Source organism: Gopherus evgoodei, chromosome 1 (assembly GCF_007399415.2).
Source record: "Gopherus evgoodei ecotype Sinaloan lineage chromosome 1, rGopEvg1_v1.p, whole genome shotgun sequence".
Classification (NCBI taxonomy): domain Eukaryota; kingdom Metazoa; phylum Chordata; order Testudines; family Testudinidae; genus Gopherus; species Gopherus evgoodei.
Genome location: NC_044322.1, coordinates 2053420 through 2076848, shown reverse-complemented (window position 1 = coordinate 2076848; position 23429 = coordinate 2053420). Strand labels below are relative to the sequence as shown.

Genomic DNA, 23429 nt, shown 5'->3' with positions numbered 1-23429 from the left:
GAAACTGATTGTTCCTTCCTAGGTGGAGCACTTTGCATTTATCTTTATTGAACTTCATCCTGTTTACCTCAGACCATTTCTCCAATTTGTCCAGATCATTTTGAATTTTGACCCTGTCCTCCAAAGCAGTTGCAATCCCTCCCAGTTTGGTATCATCCGCAAACTTAATAAGCGTACTTTCTATGCCAACATCTAAATCGTTGACGAAGATATTGAACAGAACCGGTCCCAAAACAGACCCCTGCGGAACCCCACTTGTTATGCCTTTCCAGCAGGATTGGGAGCCATTAACCACTACTCTCTGAGTACGGTTATCCAGCCAGTTATGCACCCACCTTATAGTAGCCCCATCTAAATTGTACTTTCCTAGTTTATCTATAAGAATATCATGCGAGACTGTATCAAATGCCTTACTAAAGTCTAGGTATATCACATCCACCGCTTCTCCCTTATCCGCAAGGCTCGTTATCCTATCAAAGAACGCTATCAGATTAGTTTGACACGATTTGTTCTTTACAAATCCATGCTGGTTATTCCCTATCACCTTACCACCTTCCAAGTGTTTGCAGATGATTTCTTTGATTACCTGCTCCATTATCTTCCCTGGCACAGAAGTTAAACTAACTGGTCTGTAGTTTCCTGGGTTGTTTTTATTTCCCTTTTTATAGATGGGCACTATATTTGCCCCCTTCCAGTCTTCTGGAATCTCCCCTGTCTCCCATGATTTCCCAAAGATAATAGCTAGAGGCTCAGATACCTCTTCTATTAACTATTCTATTAACATAAGTACCACTATGGTTAAACAACAAAGTAACAGAAACAATTAGAGGCAAAAAGGCATCCTTTGAAAACTGGAAGTCAGATCCTACTGACAAAATAGACAGGAGCATAAATTCTATCAAGTGTAAAAGTATAATTAGGCAGGCCAAAAAAAAATTTGAAGAGCAACTGGCAAAAGACTCAAAAGCTAACAGCAAAAAGTTAAAGTACATCACAAGGAGGAAGTCTGCCAAATAATAAGTGGGGCCACTGGACGATCAAGATGCTAAAAGAGTAATCAAGGAAGATAATATGACCATTGCAGAGAAGCTGAATGTATTCTTTGCATCCCTTTTCACTCTAGAGGATGTGAGGGAGATTCCCGCATCTGAGCCACTCTTTGTAGGTGACAAATCCGAGGAACTGTCCTAGATTGAGATGTCAGTAGACAAGGTTTGGAACAAACTGATAAATTAAACAGTAATAAGTCACCAGGACCAGATGGGATTCACCCAAGAGTTCTGAAGGAACTCAGATCTAAAACTAGAGAACTATAAACTATGGTATGTAACCTATCACTTAAATCAACCTCTGTACCAGATGACTGGAGGATAGCTAATGTGACACCAATTTTTGAATAATGCTCCTGAGCCGATCCCGGCAATCCAGGCCAGTAAGCCTAACTTCATTCCTAAAGAACAGAATTCTCAAACACGTAGATGAACACAATTGGTTGCTGAAGAGGCAACTCAGTATTACAATAGATGTACTCCTGGGTGAATTCAGAATCGTACTTGCTGACGTTAGTGATAAAAATACGTTTTTACTGCTTTTTATGACTCTTTAGCTCTGCAGAGCCAACCTCCAGCCTTCATCAGTACCTAACACCTAATTGCCTCTGGCACTGCCGGTGAGAAGACACTGGCAGACTACCTTAGCATCAGGTCTTTTGCCTATGACTCCAGTTCTGAAGAGAATATCCACTTTGGATGACCTTGATCTTAGAATCAAGGACTGAGGATTTCTTAAGACCCTGTCTACAGTGGTGTAGCTTTTGGAAACTGGTTTAAAGTTGGTTATGTTCTAACGATGGGTTTGTAATTTGTTCAGTGTTTTGATTTACAGAAAAACAGGAACAAAAATTGCAGGGTTGGGTTAGATGCATAATAAGGGGTCACATTATCTAATTGTAGGTACCTAATAATATAGTCAAGCATTTTATGCCCTTGCTAGATGAATTGGCACTGGTCTTGTACACTTGATTTTGTGCTTTTGTTTATTCACAATAATAAGTTCCGTTGGACAGTGCCTGTAGACCATATTAATGTCCATGCATTTTCAGTCATGTCCGGTTGGGCCCGCAACTGCCAGTTTTACACAAGCAGCTGAGGCCTATCTTTTTGAAAATGTAGCTCTTGGTTTCCAACTGCTCTGTGTGAGCTTTGAAGCAAAGCAGGAAAGAGGCTCCAGGGAAGAGCTTTTGTGAAGTAAAGCTGGAACTCTGTGGGAAACTTGACCCTAGAGACTTGGTGGTAAAGTGTCTCTCATACCAGATATGTATTTCACAGTGTCTGAGGTGATATCTGGGTCAATTGACAGAGACCTGAAAATCAAAACTGGTCAAAATCACATTTATATTTTTGTCCTGTTACACTGGAGTACACCTCTACGCTGATAGAACGCTGTCCTCGGGATTCAAAAAATCTTACCGCGTTCTAGGTGAAACCGTGTTATATCGAACTTGCTTTGATCCTCCGAGTGCACAGCCCCCCGCCCCCCCTGCGTTATATCTGATTTCGTGTTATATTGGTTTGTGTTATGTTGGGGTAGAGTGTAGTTTACATTTCTTGCTGTGACATACAGGAGAATGCCTGGGGCACTGTAATCCAAAGAAAAGAAAAGGTTGGAGTCCAAAAAGCCTGAATAGTTTTCTATATTAATTAAAAATATATTCCTTTCTTTTGCAAGTATTTTATTGGATACAACCTGATTTGCCTTCCCACAAATAGAACTTTCCAAATGCACTGGAGGGGATGTTCATGTTTAGCCACTTCAGCATACCCTGTCCAGAGCAGGGATGGGTAATACTTCTGTATCAATATCTTTGAAACACACTAACTTGATGCAACTGAGTCTGAGTTTTTGCCAAGTTCAGTTCAATGTCTTTCATTCTGAAATGAAGTTCTCCTGGTTAGTTTTCTCAGGGGGCTCCAGAAAAGTTGAATATATCAAGGGAGTAACAGATCACCAAATCCTCTTCTTCCTTGGCTGCTTCTGTTGATGAGGTGGTTTTAAATGTTGCTCATTGGGCCAAAGGTCTCTTGTGTACATTACTGGTATGATATAAATCATTGCTGGTAAAATGTGCAGATGACACAACATTTAGTGGATGGTAAATGATAGCTTGTATATAGTGTGATCTGGATCACTTAGGCTCAGTTGAACAATACAGCCAAATGCAAGATCCTGCGTCTAGGAACAAAGAGTTTGGGGCATACTTAAAAGATGTGACACTCTGTGCAGTGAGACTGAACTTAGGGATATTGGTAGACAATCAAGCGAATATTGGCTTCTAACTAAGGAGGCTAATGCAACTTGTTAAATGTATAAACAAGGCAAGTTTAAGTAAGAGCAGGGAGATGGGATTACTTCGGTATACAGTATCCATAAGACCATCACTGGAACACTATGTCTGGTTCTAGTATCCATTCATCAGAAAGGATGGTGAAATTGAAAAGGATTCAGAAAGAGTTACAAGATGATTCAAGGTCTGGAAAACCTGCCCTATGGTGAGAGCTTTAAGGTTAAGGTTAAATGGTGACTTGATCATGGACAACAAGTACCTACATGGGCTTTTTAATCTAGCACACAAGGCAAAATGCAATCCAATGCTTGGAAGCTGAGGCTTGACAAATTCAGACTAGAGATAGAGTGTAAATTTTTAACAGTGACGGCAGCTAACCATTGGAACAATTTACTAAGGGATGTGGTGGATTCTCCATTCCATGAAGTCTTTAAATCAAGACTGGATGTTTTTCTAAGAGAGATGAGATAACTCAATCAGAATCACAGAATCCTCGAAATGTAGGGCTGGAAGGACCTCAAGAGGTCAAGTCCAGTCTCCTGTGCTGAGGCAGGACCAATTATACTTAGACCATCCCTGACAGGTGTTTGTCCAACCTGCTCTTAAACTCAATGAAGTGGATTCCACAGCCTTCCTGGGAAGTTGTGTTTTTGCTGCAAAAATTACTGGGTGATTTTCTATGGTTTGTGTTATGCAGGATATCTGACTAAATGGTCAATAAAAATCTATGAATTAATGACTAATCCTTTTGTATTCTTTTTCTAGTTCCTGAGGGAAGACTTAAATTATCATGACCCAACAGTCAAACACAGCACCTTCCATGGGGAGGATAAACTCATCAGTGTGGAAGATCTCTGGAAGTCATGGAAAACGTCCGAAGGTAAAAATTCTCATATCTAAACACTGATGCATCCCTTTTGTTTGTATTTTCGGCAGAAAGATCATGGTTGGTTCCAGCCTCTTCTGTCACTTTTTGCATAGACTTAGTTTTCCAGAGGGATAAGAGGAGCACGAATAAAATATCTGGAGTGGTCAATTGAAGCAGAAAATTGAGTGGATACAGAGAACAACAATACAGTTGCATTCAGCACACCTTAGTAACAGCCAGATAATAAGTTACATGCTCTCTGAGAGAAACCCCACAGAAATCATCGAAATGTGAGGACTGTTAGACTGTGGAATTGTTTTCTAAGGACAGTATTGATAGCTCCATTTCAAATTAGACTGGACAGACACTAGAATTGTATCCTTTAGAGCATGAGTTTACAGAAACATGTAGGAAACCAGTGTGGCTTCTGGAAAATAACTAGGTGTTATCTGTTCCCTAAGGCTGTTTCTGTACTAGCTGAAACTTCAGAGTGGTCTTTAAAGATAGCCCCATAGTGCTCATTACAATAATCCCGTTGGCAGATCACAATGACATAAATGGCCATGGAAAGGGCCACATTAGAGAGTTGGCCATAATCTTCTAGTTTACTGTAAACGCAGGAAGAAAAAGGCATTTCTGCTCACCAGTAATGCCTCGTGCTGCTGGGTTAATTGGGATCAAGAAAACACTTCTAGATCGCATGCTACCTTCACAAAGGGTGTGAGCACCCCCTGAATAATATACAGATGCCTCTTCTGCCATTTTTTGCAAATACTTCCCCTGCCTTCCTTTATGATATGGCTCTGGATGTTGTCACTATTATTGCCTCATCCACCTGAAGGGGCTGTTAATTCTGAAACTAAACAGTGACAGTGAAAAATGTCAACATAACCATGCCATTACTGAGAATGTTAGCAGAAGCATCCAGCTAACTGTGTGTATCCCACAGTCTTGAACTGCCTTCCATGGGGACAAAATCCCCACATGTTCTTAGTCCCGCTACCCAAACCTCCAGCTTCCCTTACATCTCCAAGTCATAAATACTAGGGCTGATCAGAAATTTTTTGATGCTGATTTGTTAGAAAATGCTGATTTGTCAAAATTGAAATGTTCCACAGGAATGTGTCGGTTTCAACAAAACTTTCAAAAGAAGCCAGGCAGGTTGCAATCAGACACCTGCTTGGTTTCCTGCCCACCTCCCTGGCTCCTCCGCTGCCGGGCTGCAGGCCTCCCCAGACTGCCAGACTCCCTGCCTGACGGGCTGCTGGGGAGCGTGGGGCTCTCAGGCTCACCAGCTGCCCTAGAACCTGGGCTCCCAGGCTCACTCCTTGCTTGATGAGTTGCTGGGGCTTTGGGCAGCTCAAGGAAGTTGGAAGCACTTCAAAAAGATCAAAATGAAATGTCACGATGTTTTCCTAGCCAACTTCAGCTTCCTGTTTTGAGGGACACGTGAAATGTTTATGTCGTTTGTGTTCTAGTTCAGAACAACATTTGTAGTTTTCTCTCTCTCTCTGTCTCTGTCTCTCTCTCAATCAGTACGTTTGGAATTTCCTACAGAATGGAAATTCCAGTTTCTGGCCAGCTCTAATAAATACAGAAATCTGCATTACCCAACAATGAAAAGGTGAGGGCAATGCAGAATAAGTGGAGTTTAATATGAAACCCTGGGCCAGTCTACTGACTATCATGCGTTGTTTATTGAATTTAAATCTCCATTTTTAATTTAAGTGAAGCTCCCACAGAGTTTCTAGTTGGGAGTCCATGCAGTGTGCCACATGCAGCCAGCTTGTAGCAGAATATGTGCCTTGACAAAGGTTGCTAATTATAACACATGTATCGTCGTCCCATTCCTCCCCTTAGTCCATTCATGCCCTTCTATCATCCTGTCCTTCGCACCTGGAACAGCCTTCTCTGCCATCCATCCTCTCCTCCCCTCCGTCAGTCCCTTATTAAAACTCCACCTGTCGGGCAGTTTCATAAACTCATTAAATCCACTTCTTCAGGTAATCTTCTGATCACTTTGCTGACAACTTCCAAACCTTTCAGCTTCTCAGCCTCGTCCTGTTTCTTTTATGTCTGGCTTGTTTCATTCACACAATAAATTATTGGGGGCAGGGAGCATCTCTGTCTTCAAAGTGCAGTGTTGACATGTGTCTGTATATAAATTATAATTTAAAAATAACAACTGGTTTCATTATCCCTTATGGTCTCTGAGGAGTGACTTAAGTCACCAACAGTATACATGAATCTGTGGTACTGGAAAATGAAGCAATGGCGTGCATGAATCTGGAATCACTTTTCCTAGGTTCCAAATTACAACCACTGGAATCTCTCTCTGGAGAAAAGTGTTGGAGAAGAACAGAAGAATGGGTATTTAAAAAACAAAAATTGATTTGTTGGTTCCCTGTCCCATTTGTTTTATTCTTCTGTTCACTAAGGTGGCCAATATGTTTAAAACTTCTTGTCCAAAGCACTTTAAAAATCAGATTGCTGCTACGGGCACTTTGTCTTCTGTATGTTCGAGAAAGCCTGACATTAGAAATATTTATTCTATTGTATCGTTGTTTACAAATGACTTTGCCTAAATGTATCTGAATGGCCGTTAAACTCAGAAGCTCTTAAGTGCTGGAACATCCTAGGATGCTCTCAAGATACGTTCTCCATTGTTTTGATTTCTTCTTTTTCCTGAAACACATTTTAAGTAGCATTTCCTTAAAATGTTTCTGTTACGTGATTTTTCCTCTTGCTCAATTGGGCTTGTTATCTCTTCAGTTTTTCTGCCACAACGTGTCTCATCTTGTTAATAAATATGAAATGGTTAGTTTCCAAGGGTTATTTCTCATTCTCATACAGAGGCTAATCCTTCTGAGCATGAACTTCTTTGAATTCATTAGTACATCTATTGGGAAGACTGGTAGAATCAGGCCCACAAAGAAGCCTGTGCTTTCTTGGTGCAATTGCCCATGTGAAAAGATGGCTTTGAAATGGTGCGGTAGGAGTCTCTTGCTGACTTGACGGCCAGAGCAGATTTGTTCAGTTTACAAATTAAATGCTTTTTTAAACTGCCATCTCTGCAGATTCTGCTGAGGTCTGAAAATTAAACTGTTCTTTTTGCCTTTTACACTGTCACCAGAAATAAAGATTCTTCAGCTTGTTAGCTTTGAAGTTCAGACAGAATAGACTCCGCTTCACTCTCGTATAGCTTGTTGACTCTGGACTACTTTGTCGACAGTTCCTCTAAGAAAACAAAGACAAGACGGGTACATAATTTCAAAAGGAAAGATTAAAATAGGCAGCTTCTGAGGAAACCAGGGGCTTGAATTCATGTAAACATACCCAATGACCCACCGTTTTAAGCAGATGATGGTCACTGTTAGATGAGCTTAGATGTGAGGAACCAAAAAATGTCTCCCAAAGAGAGCAGAGCTGGCAATACAGCAACCATGAGTGGGAAGCTGCCTTCAATACAGTAAAAAAGCTCCAGGTAGTTGAGGGCAGCATTACCAGTAAGGCAGGTATTTGCCACACTCTCTGGTGCAGAGGTTTTAACAGCACAGAATTTGGAGCGATAAGAATTCAGCTGGGCACGGGCCCAGAGGTGGTGATCTACTTCTACTGTAAGCAAGAATGACTTAGTATTTCTAGCAATTTTCTTGTGGTGGAGGCTGCAGTTCCTCTCCTGTAGGCAGGAGGTGCAGAGAAGAAGCTGTACATCTGAAATAGTTTTGTATTTGGCTCTTTGACAGCAGAACCAGTATCCAAATAAGCATTAAATTTTGTCTTGGTTTTTATTTAAATAAAAGGAGGTTTAAAGTGGGCATTGACACTCATTCCAGCCCCTCGTGATGCTCACTATAGAGATAAGAAGGCTTTGGTATTTAACACCAGTTTCTGAAGATCCAGTTTTAATTTCTAATCCCTGGGTTGTGTTCATGCTTGATTGTTGCCAGTTGTAAAGGGAATATTTTATGGCCCACAGTTGGCTTCCATCATGTCTAGTATCATGTAATTAATGCCGTAAGAGAGTTTTCTTAAACTGGTGGGGTTTACTGCCATGATTTGTGCTGCTTTGTATCTCTCTTTACTGACATCCCATGAGATTGCATTAAAACTATATCCCGTTCCTCTGGCTCCCCATATAGACACTAGCTTCTGTCAAACAAGGGAATTCCACCCTGTCAGGCCTTCTCTCCAGCTGGAATATTCATCTCCTCTGAGGGAAGTGGAAGATGTTCTTACATTCTTATGTATCCATTCAAAGTTAGGAGCTGAGGTATACATACGTTGGCATTAGTTGACTATTGACTTCAATGTAATAGAACCATTTCAGACCAGAGGTGAAGTAGGCTGTGGTAACTAGTTAGAGATCTAAAAACACTGTGTATGAGAGATCTCTTTTGAGTCTTGGATAGAAGAATGTGCAATAGTCATAACCAATTAAAGCATTGATTGGGCATCAAATAGAGGATCCTGTGTGAGGCCTGGTCCACACTACAGCGTTAAATCGATTTAAACAGCGTTAAATGGATTTAACGCTGGTACCCGTCCACACTACAAGGCACTTTAAATCGATTTTAAGGGCTCTAAAATCGATTTCTGTACTCCTGCCCAATGAGAGGAGTAACCCTAAAATCGATATTCTAAATTGATTAGGGTTAGTGTGGACGGAAATTGAAGTTATTGGCCTCCAGGACGTATCCCACAGTGCACCAGTGGCCGCTCTGGACAGGTAAATGAACTCTACTGCACAGGCTAGGTACACAGGAAAGCCCCGGGAACTTTGAATTGCATTTCCTGTTTGGCCAGCGTGGAGCTCTCAGCAGCACAGTACACAATGCAGTCTCCTGAGAATAGGAAAAAGAGCTCCAGCGTGGCCACCCAGGAGTTATTGGATCTGATCGCTGTATGGGAGAAGATTCTGTGCTATCAGAACGCGTTCAGAAGACGAAATGACAAAAACTTTTGAAAACATTTCTAATGCCATGAGGCAGAGCGGCCATACCAGGGACTCAGTGCAGTGCAGAGTTAAAGTGAAGGAGCTCAGACAAGCCTACCAGAAAACCAAAGCGGCAAATGGCAGATCCGGATCGGGCCCAAACATGCCGCTTCTACGCTGAGCGGCTACAATTTTAGGGGGCTGCGCCACGACAAGCCCCCCCTTGTCTGTGGATTCCGAGGTGGGGGTAATAATCTCACCCATAGCTGAGGATTCAGCAGAGGGGAGATGACGAGGAGGAAGAGGAGGACGACCTTGCTGAAAGCACACAGCACTCCATTCTCCCCAACAGCCAGGAGCTTTTCATGACCCAGACAGAATTAACTCCCAGCCCTCCCAAGCCACTAGCCCAGACAGTGAAGCCATGGAAGCGACCTCTGGTGAGTGTACCTTTGTAAATATAAAACATAGTTAAAAGCAAGCGTTTTTTTAATGATTGATTTGCCATGAAGGGCTTGCATGCATTAGCTAGCATTAAAGTTACTGGAAAGTCTGTTAACATGTCTGGGGATGGAGCGGAAATCCTCCAGGGACATCTCTATGAAGCACTCCTGGAGGTACCCAAAAGCCTTTTCAGAAGGTTTTCTGGGCAGGGCAGCCTTATTCCGTCCACCATGGTACGAAACTTTACCACACCATGCCTGGAGCATGTAATCGGGTATCATTGCATGACAAAGCCTAGCTGCGTATGGTCCCGGGGATTGCTGGCATTCAAGAAGCATAATTTCTTTCTCTCTGTCTGTAATCCTCAGGAGAGTGATATCGTTCATGGTCACCTGGTAAAATTAATGTATTTTATTAAGGGACAGAGATGACCATTCCTATGGTGATGCTTTCGTGCGGCTTAAAAGTAATTAGCAAGCGGGGGGGAAGGGAGAAAAAGCTGCCCATTCCTACGGGGAGGTGTCTTTAATGGCGCTGAGCTTTTTTAGCATTTGGCCAGCAGGAATTTTTCCCTGCTAATAGCCATGTGGTGGGGGAGGGGGAAAGGAGGAGGGGAGAGCGTTCAGTGATCTGCCATTATAGCAGACATGCGGAGTCGGGGGGAACACAATTCACAGGTATTTCCTCTGCTGCTCCTTCTGAAGGCATAAGAAAAAAAGCAAAAGATGTGCTTTTTAGCAGTTGGCTGGCCAGCAGGAATTTTACCTGCTAATAGCCACGGGGGGATGGGGGGTGCAGGGAGAAGGGAGAGGGTGATCTGCCATTTAGATGTAGGCCTTACCATGACTGCCTGCAAGCTGAATTGTAATCCCCGGACCTGCATCTGTGTTGATCTGTTACACCACAGGACGCATGGAAATAAATACTAAAAGAATCCAAAGACGACCTTGTAGTGAAGTGACATGTGCTACGTACGGTGAATAGTGTAGTTCACTGTGAAAGAGTATAACCATTGTTCTGTGAAATGTATCTCTTTTGATCCTTCTATCACTCTTTCCCCCACTCATGCAGCTGCAAATTTTTCAAGCCTCCCTACTCCAGCCCGAAGGCTAGCTCAGATGAGGAGAGGAAGAAGAGGACACGGGATGAAATGTTCACAGAAATCATGGCAGTAACCTGCAATGAAAGAGCTCATCTGGGGGAGTGGAAGGACGTGGTAGCAAACTACAGGAAAGATGCCAGTGAACGTGAGGACATGAGGGACGCTCGAGATGAGATGTGGCGGCAGGAAGATCAGAGGTGTAGGCAGCAAGATCAGTGGTGGCGGGATGCAATGCTGCAGCTGCTGAGCGATCAAACTGACATCCTCCGAAGTCTGGTGGAAGAGCTGCGGGGTCACAGAGTGCCACTCCAGCCCATGTTTAACCTCCCTCAGTACTCACCATGTTCCATATCTTCCACACCCAGACGTGTAAGAACGCGTGGAGGAAGGCTTTCCTGCACCCGCCCACTCCACCCCCGTGGACAGTACAACCAAAAGGCTGTCATTACATTGAAATGTCCTTAATGGCCTTTTTTTTCCCTCCTATCCTCCTCCCAAACCACTCCCAGGGTACCTTGTTATTTCTCTTACTCTTCTTATAATTACATGCTTTTCAAAGCACGTGGAGGGTGGGTTGGTTACAGGGAATGACTTTATTTCCATAAGCAAGCTGTAATGGAAGGGAGGGGGGGTAGGTTGCTTGCAGCAGGAGTCAAAACAGGGGGGAGGTTCATGAAGGGGAAACAAACAGCAGTCACACCGTACCCTGGCCCATGATGAAACTTGTTTTCAAGGCTTCTCTGATGCGCACCACTTCCTGGTGTGATCTTCTATCGCCCTGGTGTCTGGCTGCGCGTAATCAGCGGCCAGGTGATTTGCCTCAGCCTCCCACCCCGCCATAAAGGTCTCCCCCTTACTCTCACAGAGATTGTGGAGCACACAGCAAGCAGCAATAACAAAAGGGGACATTGGTTTGGCTGAGGTCTGAGCAAGTAAGTAAAGTTCTCCAGCGCCCTTTTAGATGGCCAAATGCACATTCTACCACCATTCTGCACTTGCTCAGCCCGTAGTTGAACAGCTCCTGACTACTGTCCAGGCTGCCTATGTATGGCTTCATGAGCCATGGCATCAAGGAGTAGGCTGGGTCCCCCAGGATAACTACAGGCATTTCAACATCCCCAACTGTTATTTTCTGGTCTGGGAAGTAAGTCCCTTGCTGCAGCTGTTTAAACAGAGTAGTGCTTCTGAAGACACGAGCGTCATGAACCCTTCCTGGCCATCCCACGTGGATGTTGGTGAAACGTCCCTTGTGATCCACCAGTGCTTGCAGCACCATGTTAAGTACCCCTTGCGGTTTATGTACTGGGTGCCCTGGTGCTCCGGTGCCAAGATAGGGATATGGGTTCCATCTATGGCCCCCCACAGTTAGGGAATCCCATTGCAGCAAAGCCATCCACTATGACCTGCACGTTTCCCAGAGTCACAACCTTTCGTAGCAGCAGCTCAATGATTGCTTTGGCTACTGCAAACACAGCAGCCCCCACAGTAGATTGCCCACTCCAAATTGATTCCCGAACTGACCGGTAGCTGTCTGGCGTTGCAAGCTTCCAGAGGGCTATTGCCACTCGCTTCTCCACTGTGAGGCTGCTCTCATCCTGGTATTATGGCGTTTCAGGACAGGGGAAAGCAAGTCACAAAGTTCAAGAAAGTGCTTTTACGCATGCGAAAGTTCCGCAGCCACTGCGAATCGTCCCACACCTGCAAAAACTATGCGCTCCCACCAGTCTGTGCTTGTTTGCCCGGGCCCAAAATCTGCGAGCATGGTTTGAACTTCCACCCAGTACCAGCAGGAGCTCCAAAGCACGGGGGCCCGCGGTTAGGAGAAATCAGTCTCCAGGTCCTCATCACTCTCGTCACCGCAGCCTGCTGTAGCTGCCTCCTCCTCTCCTGCGTTTGCAGTTCATGGTTCACCATAGACAGCACAAGAATGCGTCAGCTGTTTACAACGTCCACGATCGCGCTACTGATCAGAGCGGGGCATGCTTGCTGTGCTATGGGTTTGCTCTCAGTTCACCAGTAAAAAAGGCGCGAAATGGCTGTCTGCTGCTTTCAGGAAGGGAGGGGGTGAGGCCGTACCCAGAACCCACCACGACAGTGATTTTTGCCCCATCAGGCACTGGGGTAGTAACCCATAATTCCAAGGGTCAGGGAAGACTGCAGGAACTATGGGATAGGTACCCACAGTGCAACGCTCCGGAAATCGATGGTAGCCTGGGACCATGGACGCACACCACCGAGTAATGTGCCCTAGTGTGGACGCATAAAATCGATTTATAAACTTGTTTTATAAAATCGATTTAATAATTTCGATTTTATTCGTAGTGTGGATGTGGCCTGATGATTTGGGATTTATCTGAATGCCACCTGGATGAACCAGGGCAGATGCTGTATGCAGGTTACACTAGACATATCAGAGTAGAGCAAACACCCACTCACCCTTGGCTAATGGTTATATTGCTGCTTGACTTTGTTCTGTTTTAGCAGTGTCACTAGGGTACAATCAAGATTAAAGGCAAGAGAGAAAACTAATTTGTAGGCCAAATTTTTCCTCTGTCCACTTATTTTGGAGTCTTTTGATATCAAGCTGCGTCCCAAGTTGAACTTCTTCTACATGAATGTACCTAAAATTAGTCGACACGGTTTTCAAAGTTGGAGCCAAAGTAACTCCCTCCAGAAGCCTAGCAAAGCATGTGAAGGAGGTGAAGAAAGCACTATACAAGTGCCAGTGGTTTCGTCCAGCAAAGTAGTTTCATGGACCATTTTTAATCTGTCTCCTGAGTGCTTTGTATCGCGGCTCTTGAGAGTCTCTCAGCTTCCAATTGCTATGATAAAGCTACAAATGCTGCTGCCTAGGAGTTGGGATTGTGCTGTAATGCACACAGTGAGGAAATCGAACATGATCTTTGCCAAGAGCGGTTTCAGACTGCTGTATATCTGATACCATCCTCATCCTCCTCCTCCTCCCATGAGCTGTAATTGCGGTGTAAAATATTCCCCCCACCCCCGCGTAAGGTTTATTGCCTTAGATAGCTGTTGGGGAAAGTGACAGTTTTGGGACACTTTATGCTGGTACCTGTTTGTCCTAAATCTTCTGCAGCAGACTTATCATATATACAGGACAGACTATGAAAAGTCATCACACAACCAAAGATGTTCCAGGCTAAAAAAACCTATAAGGTCACCTAGCTAATTGCCATGTGACATTTTGCAGGTCTTCATCTAGTTACTAAAGGTGGCTTATCTGTGTGTGCAGTGCTGCCAGATTTGCTCCGTGTTTCCAGGGGGATGATGGGCTTGTCTGGTGCATCCCAGCACTCCTGATACAGCTTCCTCGAAATGTACTGTTCAGACATACAAGCAGCCTTCCAGAAATGAAGGATTTAAACCCTTGTCTCCGAGCTCACCTTCTCCTTGGCTTCAAAGCATGCGCTGCCTCACCCAGTCTCAGTCATGGAGGTTTATTTCTTTAGCAGAGGTTATCAAATAAACAGAAAACTGACTTAACTCTATCCTTGGCCCCAGGCTTCAGGGCCACCCGCCTCAGGAGTCTCCGGCACACCAGCTCCCTAGCCTTAGCTAGCTCCGGTCCCTTCTTGGAGCAGAAGCTGCCTGGCTGCTTCTCTGGCCCCTTGCTCCAGGGACCCATCACATGTTCTAGTTCCACTCCAGTGTGACTTTCCCTCTCCAGGCTCAGTCCTTACTCCTGCTGACTAGCAGCCCTTTACAGGCTCAGGTGTAACCCAGCCCTCTAATTAGCTGGAGTGGGCTCACCTAGCCCAGTCCAGGAGAGCTGGGCTTTATCTGTCTACAGGGATCAGCTACCTTGTGACAACCCTCCACAGCTTTTATCTTTACTGTACAGAAGGAGAAAGGGAGGGATGCAGCCGGTGAAGCTTCTGTCCTGAGGTGTTGGGTATGATGAAAAGAGCAGATGTGTTGGTGCTGCCAGCTGACTAAGTTTCAGCTGCACAAGAAAAGAATTCAGCTGTTTGGTTTTTTTGTCTTCCCTCACAGTGTATAACTGGACAGTTGATGAGGTGGTGCAGTGGCTAATCACCTATGTAGAACTGCCACAATACGAAGAAACCTTCAGGAAACTGCAGCTAAGTGGACATGCCATGCCCAGGTTAGTGCCGATTGCATCTTCTCAGTTACGTGTGTGTGTGATAGGGACAGAACAACATATTTATGGGATTAAATAATGGCGGGTGAAATTCCTCCTGGAGCGGAGAGGCCAGCACAAGGCCTGCACCACTTGAATCCTGTTCTGAGGATTTATAAGGTGCATAGGCTTTGCGCTGGCCCTCTGCACAGAGATAAGTAAGAGTATGTGAGCTGAAGGAAAAGAGAGGGTGTGATATGCTCTAGGGGGAGTTCAGGTAGGGCAAGAACTTGTGGGGAAAAGGTTATACTTTACCACATGGGAGACACTGACCTGAATCTCAGATTTCATCTCTCTCTTCTGCAGTCAATGGGACCTGGCTACACCATAGGGGGAAGTATGATCTTGTGGTTAAAGCCTGGAATAGGACAAATCAGATGTGGGTTCAGTTCCTGGCTCCCTCTGTGACCTGGGGCAACTTGCTGAATCTCAGTTCCCCATCTGTAAAATGTGAATAATGTTCCTTTTCTCCCACCTTGTATCTGACTTGTCTGTGGGGCAAGGACTATCTCTTATGTGTGTGTACAGTACTTAGCACAGTTCTGCCCTCACCAAAGGCTCTTAAGCAAAGTAATCTGTCATGGGATAAGAGGGAAGGTGCTCTCATGGGTCGGTAACTGGTTAAAAGACAGGACACAAAGGGCAGGACTAAATGGTCAGGTTTCAGAATGGAGAGAGGGAAATAGTGGTGTCCCCCATATTCATAAATGATCTGGAGAAAGGGGCAAACAGGGAGGTGGGAAAACTTGCAGATGATACAAAACTACTCAAGGTAGTTAAGTCCAAAGCAGACTGTGAAGAGCTACAAGGGGATCTCAAAGGACAACAGAAGGGCAGATGAAAGTCAGTGTTGATAAATGCAAGGTAATTCATGTTGGAAAACATAATCCCAGCTATGCATACAAAATAATGAGATCTAAATTAGCTGTTACCACTCAAGAAAGAGATCTTGGAGTCATTGTGGATAGTTCTCTGAAAACATCCACACAGTGTGAATCAGCGGTCATAAAAGCAAACAGAATGTTAGGAACCATTAGGAAAGAGAGAGATAATATGATAGACAATATCATAATGCCATTATATAAATCCAGGGTATGCCCACACCTTGAATATAGCGTGCAGTTCTGGTCACCCTCTCTTAAAAAAGCTAAATTAGAATTGGAAAAGGTACAGAGAAGAGCAACAAAAATGATTAGGGATATGGAACACCCTTCCGTATGAGGACAGATTAAAAAGACAGGGACTTGTAAGCTTGTAAAAGAGACAACTGAGGGGGTATATGGTAGAGGTCTATAAAATCATGGCTATGTGGAGAAAGTGAATCAAGAAGTCTTATTTACCCCTTCACACAACACAAGAACCAGATGTCACCAAATGAAATGGATAGGCAGCAGGTTTAAAACAAACAGAAATAAGTTTTGTTTCATACCATGCACAGTCAGCCTGTGGGACTCGTTGCCAAGGGATATTGTGAAGTCCAAAACTGTGTAACAGGTTTCAAAAAAGATGTAGGTTAGTTCATGAAGGATAGATCCATCGGTGGTTATTAGCCAAGATGGTCAGGGATACTACCGCATGCCTAATGTGTCTTTCGCCTCTGTTTGCCAGCAACTGGGAATGGATGACGGGATGGATCACTTGATGATTACCTGTTCTGTTCATTCCCTCTGGGGCACCTGGCATTGGCCACTGTTGGAAGACAGGATACTGGGCTAGATGGACCGCCCAGTATGGCTATTCTTATGTTCCTATGCCCTAGTCTTGGGTGGGGCCTCTAGGTACTCTAGTAATACAAATAATAAACAAGAGCTGCAGAATCTCATTCTACTCAACAGAAACACTTGCGGATGGATTAGGAGTGGGGTTAACAGACTGAAAACCCCAAGGTCATCCTTGCTAACAAGGGGCTTGTAGGCAGGGTGGGGAGTAGGTGTTGTAAGTGGTAATAAAATAAGGCTTCTGTGGCAGTGCTTGTTTTGCTCCGGAGCCTGGGTGTGCTGATCTGATCAGGTTTTCTCCCATCTGGGAGAGCTCTCCTGTGTTGGCCATGCAAAGGATGAGGTGCCAGTTGCCGGCTATATGGAGTTGAGGAAGCAACTGATGGGGGATGGTGTGGCCAAATAGAGAGATTTGGGTAGGTCTGGAGGGAAATGCCATTGAGTTCCAGGTTTAACTGAAAAAAAATGGCACTTGTCACTTTCTGATTCTTGTGCTAATACCCACCCGATTGCCAGGGAAGCTGTGTTTTAAATATCTGGCCTGCTTCAAAGGCTGAATTTTGAGTTCTTCTTCGAGTGGTTGCTCATATCCATTCCAGTTAGGTGTGTGCGCCGTGCGTGCAGGTCTGCCGGAAACTTTTTACCCTAGCAACTCCAGTGGGCCGGCAGGTCGCCCCCTAGAGTGGTGCCGCCATGGCGCTTGATATATACCCCTGCCGGCCCGCCCGCTCCTCAGTTCCTTCTTACCGCCGTGTCAGTTGCTGGAACTGTGGAGTGCGGCTTGCTGTCCCCAACGTCCCTAGCTCTCCTTCGTTACTGTCAATAGTTGTAGTTGTAAATAGTTTAATAATACAGTTAGAGTTGTATAGTAATTAATAGTTATTGTATATAGTATATAGAACTTATTCGCAGGTTGGGCCGTTGCCCTTCCCGGCACCTGGCACCGGGCCCATGCCTGGTTCGCCGGGCTTCAAGCAGTGCTCGGCCTTCAAGAGGCCGATGCCAACTAGCGATCCCCATGACACGTGCCTGAAGTGCCTCGGGGAATCGCATATCGCCGAGAAGTGTCGCATCTGCAAGGCCTTTAAGCCTCGAACAAAGGAAGAGAGAGATCAAAGACTGCGGACTCTCTTGATGGAAGCGGCACTGAATCCGGTACTGTCAGCGCAGCCGGCCACCTCTACACCGGCACTGGACTGCGCCGGCACCGGAAAGACACCCCGGCACCGCCCATCCCCGGCACCGGGATCCGATCAAAGACCCTCGACATCTGCGACATCATCTCGGCAGGCTCGAGTGGAGCGCCCGGCACCTACCTCTGCTGCGGCACCGCTTGCAGGGTTGCCGTCGACTCTGGGCCCGGAAGGTCCGTCGAGTCCGGCTCCTCCGAGCTCCCCCTTAAGATCTGGGGTCGAGCCATTAGTCCCGTCCACGCCGGAGACCTTCGCTTCGGCGCAGGACTTGATAGCTCTGACTGAGCCATCCCAGCCTCAACCCCCGGTACCCCCGGTGCGGGTCATCTCCAGAGGCAAGCCGACGTTGAGAGCGCCGTCTCTGGAATCCAGGCATCGATCGCCTTTGAGGCCCCGACAACGTGGACGCTCGCGCTCTCAGCGCCGCTCGCAGTCCCAGCACCGCTCTCCTAGGTGGCACCGGTCGCACTCGCGTCGCAGGTCGATGTCGGTACGGTTTCGGTCTGGCACTTCTCCATACCGGCACCAGGACTCTAGGAGCCGTTCGCGTCGGCAATCAACTCCGCGGTCGACCTCCCGGCACCGAGCCGGTGGCAGGTCCCGGTCACGGTCGACCTCCCGGCACCACGTTGGTGGTAGGTCCCGGTCCCCAGCGCCATCCCGGCACCGCATCGGACGTAGATCGCAGTCCCGATCCCGGCACCGAGCTGGAGGCAGGTCCCGGTCTGGATCCCGGCACCGAGTACCAGACCGATCCCGGTCCCGGCACCGGTATGGCTCCCGGTACCGATCCTCGACACCGAGAGGATCGTCGGCATCGGGACTGAGGGAGGCCTATCAGCCGAGTTCGGCACCTCCATGGCCTTCGAGGCAGCCATCGGTCTCCTCTCAGGCGGACAGCGTTTATACGCTGGGCCCGGACAGACACGCGGCCCTCTTCCAGGACCCTCCGCCTCAAGACCAAGGGCCACAGCAGTGGGGGTTTTGGACTCCCTGGGAGTACCATCAAGCCCATGGTCCGCAACATACTTCTCCCTGGCCTGCGGCGGACCGAAGACCACCAGAGTCAATGCTGTCTCGCCCCCCTCCCTCTCTGGAAGGCGAGGACAGGTCCAGCCACCAGGACCCAGAGCTCCCTCCGCAGCCGGAGGGCCGGGTCCAGGCGGAACCCCCTGTGGACGCTCTGCTGCCAGGGGTCTCCTCGTCATCTTCCCCTGACGAGGCAGTGGCAGACACCTCGTCCTCCAGCTCTCCCCCTCTCGACCTCAGGGCACATCAGGACCTCCTCAGGCACGTGGCGCAAAACTTAAATTTACAAGCAGAGGAGGTCGCTGAGATCGAGGATCCGGTGGTCAGCATCCTCTCCGCAGATGCTCCCATCAGGGTTGCCCTGCCTTTCATTAGGACCATTCAGGCCAACGCCACCACTATCTGGCAGTCATCGGCCTCCATCCCTCCTACCGCACGAGGCGTTGAGAGAAAGTACATGGCCCCCTCTAAGGGCTATGAATTCCTGCACGTCCACCCGACACCGTGCTCCCTCGTGGTACAGTCGGTGAACGAAAGGGAGCGCCATGGACAAGAGGCCCCAGCGCCCAAATCTAAGGAGGCGAGGCGGATGGACCTCCTAGGCCGTAAAGTCTATTCGGCGGGGGCGCTACAGCTCAGGGTCTCCAATCAACAGGCCCTCTTTAGCCGCTACTCGTTTAACTCCTGGGTAGCGGCGGACAAGTTTAAGGAGCTGTTGCCACAGGAGGCACGTCAAGAATTTGCGGCAATTCTTGACAAGGGCAAGAAGGTCACAAGGACCTCGCTGCAGGCCTCATTGGACGCTGCAGACTCGGCCGCTCGGACCCTTGCCTCAGGGCTTACGATGCGCCGCATATCCTGGCTTCAGGTCTCTGGCCTTCCACCGGAGCTCCAGTATACCATCCAGGACCTCCCCTTCGAAGGCCAGGGCCTGTTTTCAGACAAGACAGACCCCAGGCTAAAGAGCCTTAAATACAATCGCGTCATCATGCGCTCTTTGGGGATGCATGCGCCCGTGACGCAGCGCAGACCCTTCCGGCCGCAGAACCAGCAGCAACAACGCCGGCCGTATCCCCAGCTCCGCCCACGGCAGGACCTTAATAGGCGCCGGGGCAGGAACAGTAGGCGCAGACAGTCGGGTGGCCAAGGGGGGCAGAACCAAGGCTCCTCCAAGGCCCCACCCAGATCCAAGCCTTCATTTTGAAGGTGCGCCCAAGGGCGCAGTACCAGTTTCCCCTTCGGATCCTTCCGCACAGTTTTCCAATCATCTTCGTTTTTCCTCCAGGCGTGGACCCGAATAACATCAGACTGCTGGGTCTTATGCACTGTACAGGCCGGTTACCGCCTGCAGTTTTCATCGCCCCCCCCCTACCCTCCACCCTCGTCCCTCTTCAGGGACCCCTCTCACGAGCAATTCCTTTGTCAGGAGGTACAGACGCTTCTCGACAAGGGAGCCATAGAGGAGGTTCCAGAGAGCGAGAAGGGCAAGGGGTTTTATTCCCATTACTTTCTGATCCCCAAGGCCAAGGGAGGCCTCAGGCCTATCCTCGACCTGCAAGAACTCAACAAGCATATGGTGAAGTTGAAGTTCCGCATGGTATCCCTGGGGACCATCATCCCATCGCTGGATCCTGGAGACTGGTATGCCGCCCTCGACATGCAGGGCGCTTACTTTCATATCGCCATATTTCCACAGCACAGGCGTTTCCTTCGCTTCGTGGTCGACCGCAAGCATTATCAATTTGCGGTCCTCCCATTTGGCCCTTCTACGGCCCCGAGGGTATTCACGAAATGCATGGCAGTCATTGTCGCACATCTTCGGCGCAGCCGCATTCATGTGTTCCCCTACCTCGACGACTGGTTGGTCCGAGGCACATCACAGCTGCAGGTCCGCGACCACGTCCGTAGGATCAGCAACCTCTTTGCTGCCCTAGGCCTCATTGTCAGTGTGGACAAGTCCACTTTGCTCCCCACGCAGAGGATAGAGTTCATTGGGGCCGTTCTGGATTCCACCTTGGTCAGGGCCTTGCTACCATTGCCCAGGTTCCAGTCGCTATCGGCCATCATTCTGCGCTTGCAGGCGGCCCCCCTGACCTCCATAAGAACATGTCTGACCCTCTTGGGCCATATGACGGCCTGTACGTTCGTGACAGCATATGCTCGACTCCGCATGAGGCCTCTCCAATCTTGGCTCATTGCCAGTACCGGCCGACCAGACATTCGTTAGACACAGTTGTCACCATCCCCCAGGGGGTACTGGACTCCCTCCGGTGGTGGCTAGACCATTCCGTCGTGTGTGCAGGAATCCCGTTCCATCCGCCCCAACCCTCGGCATCCCTGACGACGGATGCCTCAGATCTGGGCTGGGGGGTGCACAGCGGAACCCTGAGGACTCAGGGCCTGTGGTTCCCCCAGGAACTGGACCTCCACATCAACATGCGGGAGTTGAGAGCGGTCCGTCTTGCTTGTCAAGCGTTCGTCCATCGCCTTCAAGGTCGCTGTGTCGCGATGTTTACCGACAACACGACGACCATGTACTATATCAACAAGCAGGGTGGCACCAGATCCTCTCCCCTATGTCAGGAGGCGATGCGGCTCTGGGAATTTTGTATAGCCCATGCCATTCACCTCTCGGCCTCCTACCTACCTGGAGTACGAAACACACTGGCGGATCACCTGAGCAGATCCTTCCGCTCACACGAGTGGTCCCTTCGCCCAGACGTCACCCTCTCACTCTTCTAGAGGTGGGGTCGTCCCCGGATGGACCTCTTCGCGTCCAGGGAGAACAGGAAATGCCAGGCATTCTGCTCCTTTCAGGGTCGTGAGCCCGGGTCATTAGCGAATGCCTTCCTTATCCCATGGGCGACCCATCTGTTTTATGCGTTCCCTCCGTTTCCGCTGGTCCACAAGGTCCTCCTCAAGGTGCGCAGGGACAGGGCTCACGTGATTCTGATAGCCTCAGCGTGATCCAGGCAACATTGGTACCCCATGTTGCTGGACCTCTCAATAACCTGCCCCTTCACCTGGATCTGATCACCCAGGACCACGGCAGATTCTGTCACCCGGACCTTCGGTCTCTGCATCTCACGGCGTGGCTCCTGCGTGGCTGACCAGCTCCGAGTTACGCTGCTCTACCCCGGTTCGGGAGGTTCTCCTGGGCAGTAGGAAGCCTTCCACTAGAGCTACGTATTCAGCCAAGTGGAAGCGTTTTTCCTGCTGGTGCTCGGAGAAGAGTTTTCTCCCTATGGAGGTTTCCATCGCCAATATTCTGAACTACATCTGGTCCCTCAAGGTCCAGGATCTGGCGATATCGTCCCTTTGGGTTCACCTAGCGGCCATCTCCACCTTTCATCCGGGAGGAGATGGCTGTTCTGTCTTCTCCCACCCTATGGTGGCAAGATTCCTGAAGGGGCTGGAACATCTCTACCCACAGGTCCGTCCCCCTGCCCCTTCATGGGATCTCAACCGCGTTCTGGCTCGGCTCATGGGCCCTCCATTTGAGCCGTTAGCGACTTGCTCCCTGCTCTACCTCTCCTGGAAGACCGCCTTTCTAGTGGCCATCACCCAGCTAGACGGGTGTCGGAACTCTGGGCTCTCACGGTAGACCCCCCATATACGGTCTTCCATAAGGACAAAGTGCAGCTGAGACCGCACCCTGCCTTTCTCCCTAAGATGGTCTCAGCCTTTCACATTAACCAGGAGATCTTCCTTCCCGTCTTTTTCCCAAAGCCCCATTCGTCCCGCAGGGAGCAACAACTCCACTTGCTGGATGTCCGTCGGGCACTAGCATTTTATGTGGAGAGGACCAAACCGTTCCGCAAGTCCCCCCAACTCTTCGTGGCGATAGTGGACCGTTTCAAGGGCCTTCCTATTTCCTCGCAGAGGTTATCCTCGTGGGTAACGTCCTGTATCAGGACCTGTTATGACTTGGCTCACATCCCTACGGGCCATGTGACTGCACACTCTACCAGGGCGCAGGCGTCATCACTGGCTTTCCTTGCCCGAGTGCCGATCCAAGAGATCTGTAGGGCGGCGACCTGGTCATTGGTCCACAATTTCACTTCCCATTACGCCCTGGTCCAGCAGTCCAGAGATGATGCGGCCTTCGGCTCAGCAGTGCTCCATGCAGCGACTTCTCACTCCGACCCCACCGCCTAGGTAAGGCTTGGGATTCACCTAACTGGAATGGATATGAGCAATCACTCAAAGAAGAAAAGACGGTTACTCACCTTTGTAACTGTTGTTCTTTGAGATGTGTTGCTCATATCCATTCCACACCCGCCCTCCTTCCCCACTGTCGGAGTAGCCGGCAAGAAGGAACTGAGGAGCGGGCGGGCTGGCAGGGGTATATATCAAGCGCCATGGCGGCGCCACTCTAGGTGGCGACCTGCCGGCCCACTGGAGTTGCTAGGGTAAAAAGTTTCCGGCAGACGTGCACGCGCGGCCTGCACACCTAACTGGAATGGATATGAGCAACACATCTCGAAGAACAACAGTTACAAAGGTGAGTAACCGTCTTTTCTTTAAGGGTCTTCCACTTGCCTTGGTACCTGAGAGGACAGTGGCCTGATCCTGTTCATTGGATTTCTCCTCCAACAGCTCAGGCTCTGGTATTCTTATCCCATTGTCATTTC

General features: G+C 48.2%; 1 protein-coding gene across 6 annotated transcripts in view; it reads left to right on the top strand.

Moving 5' to 3' along the window:
• STIM1 (stromal interaction molecule 1) overlaps positions 1-23429 on the top strand; it is a 191050-nt gene that overhangs the window by 103965 nt on the left and 63656 nt on the right. For all 6 annotated transcript variants that reach the window (XM_030555814.1, XM_030555806.1, XM_030555824.1 and 3 more), the window contains 2 exons: positions 4109-4223; positions 14708-14819. In XM_030555814.1, coding sequence (XP_030411674.1) covers positions 4109-4223; positions 14708-14819 — 227 coding nt within the window. The remainder of the gene's footprint in view (positions 1-4108; positions 4224-14707; positions 14820-23429) is intronic.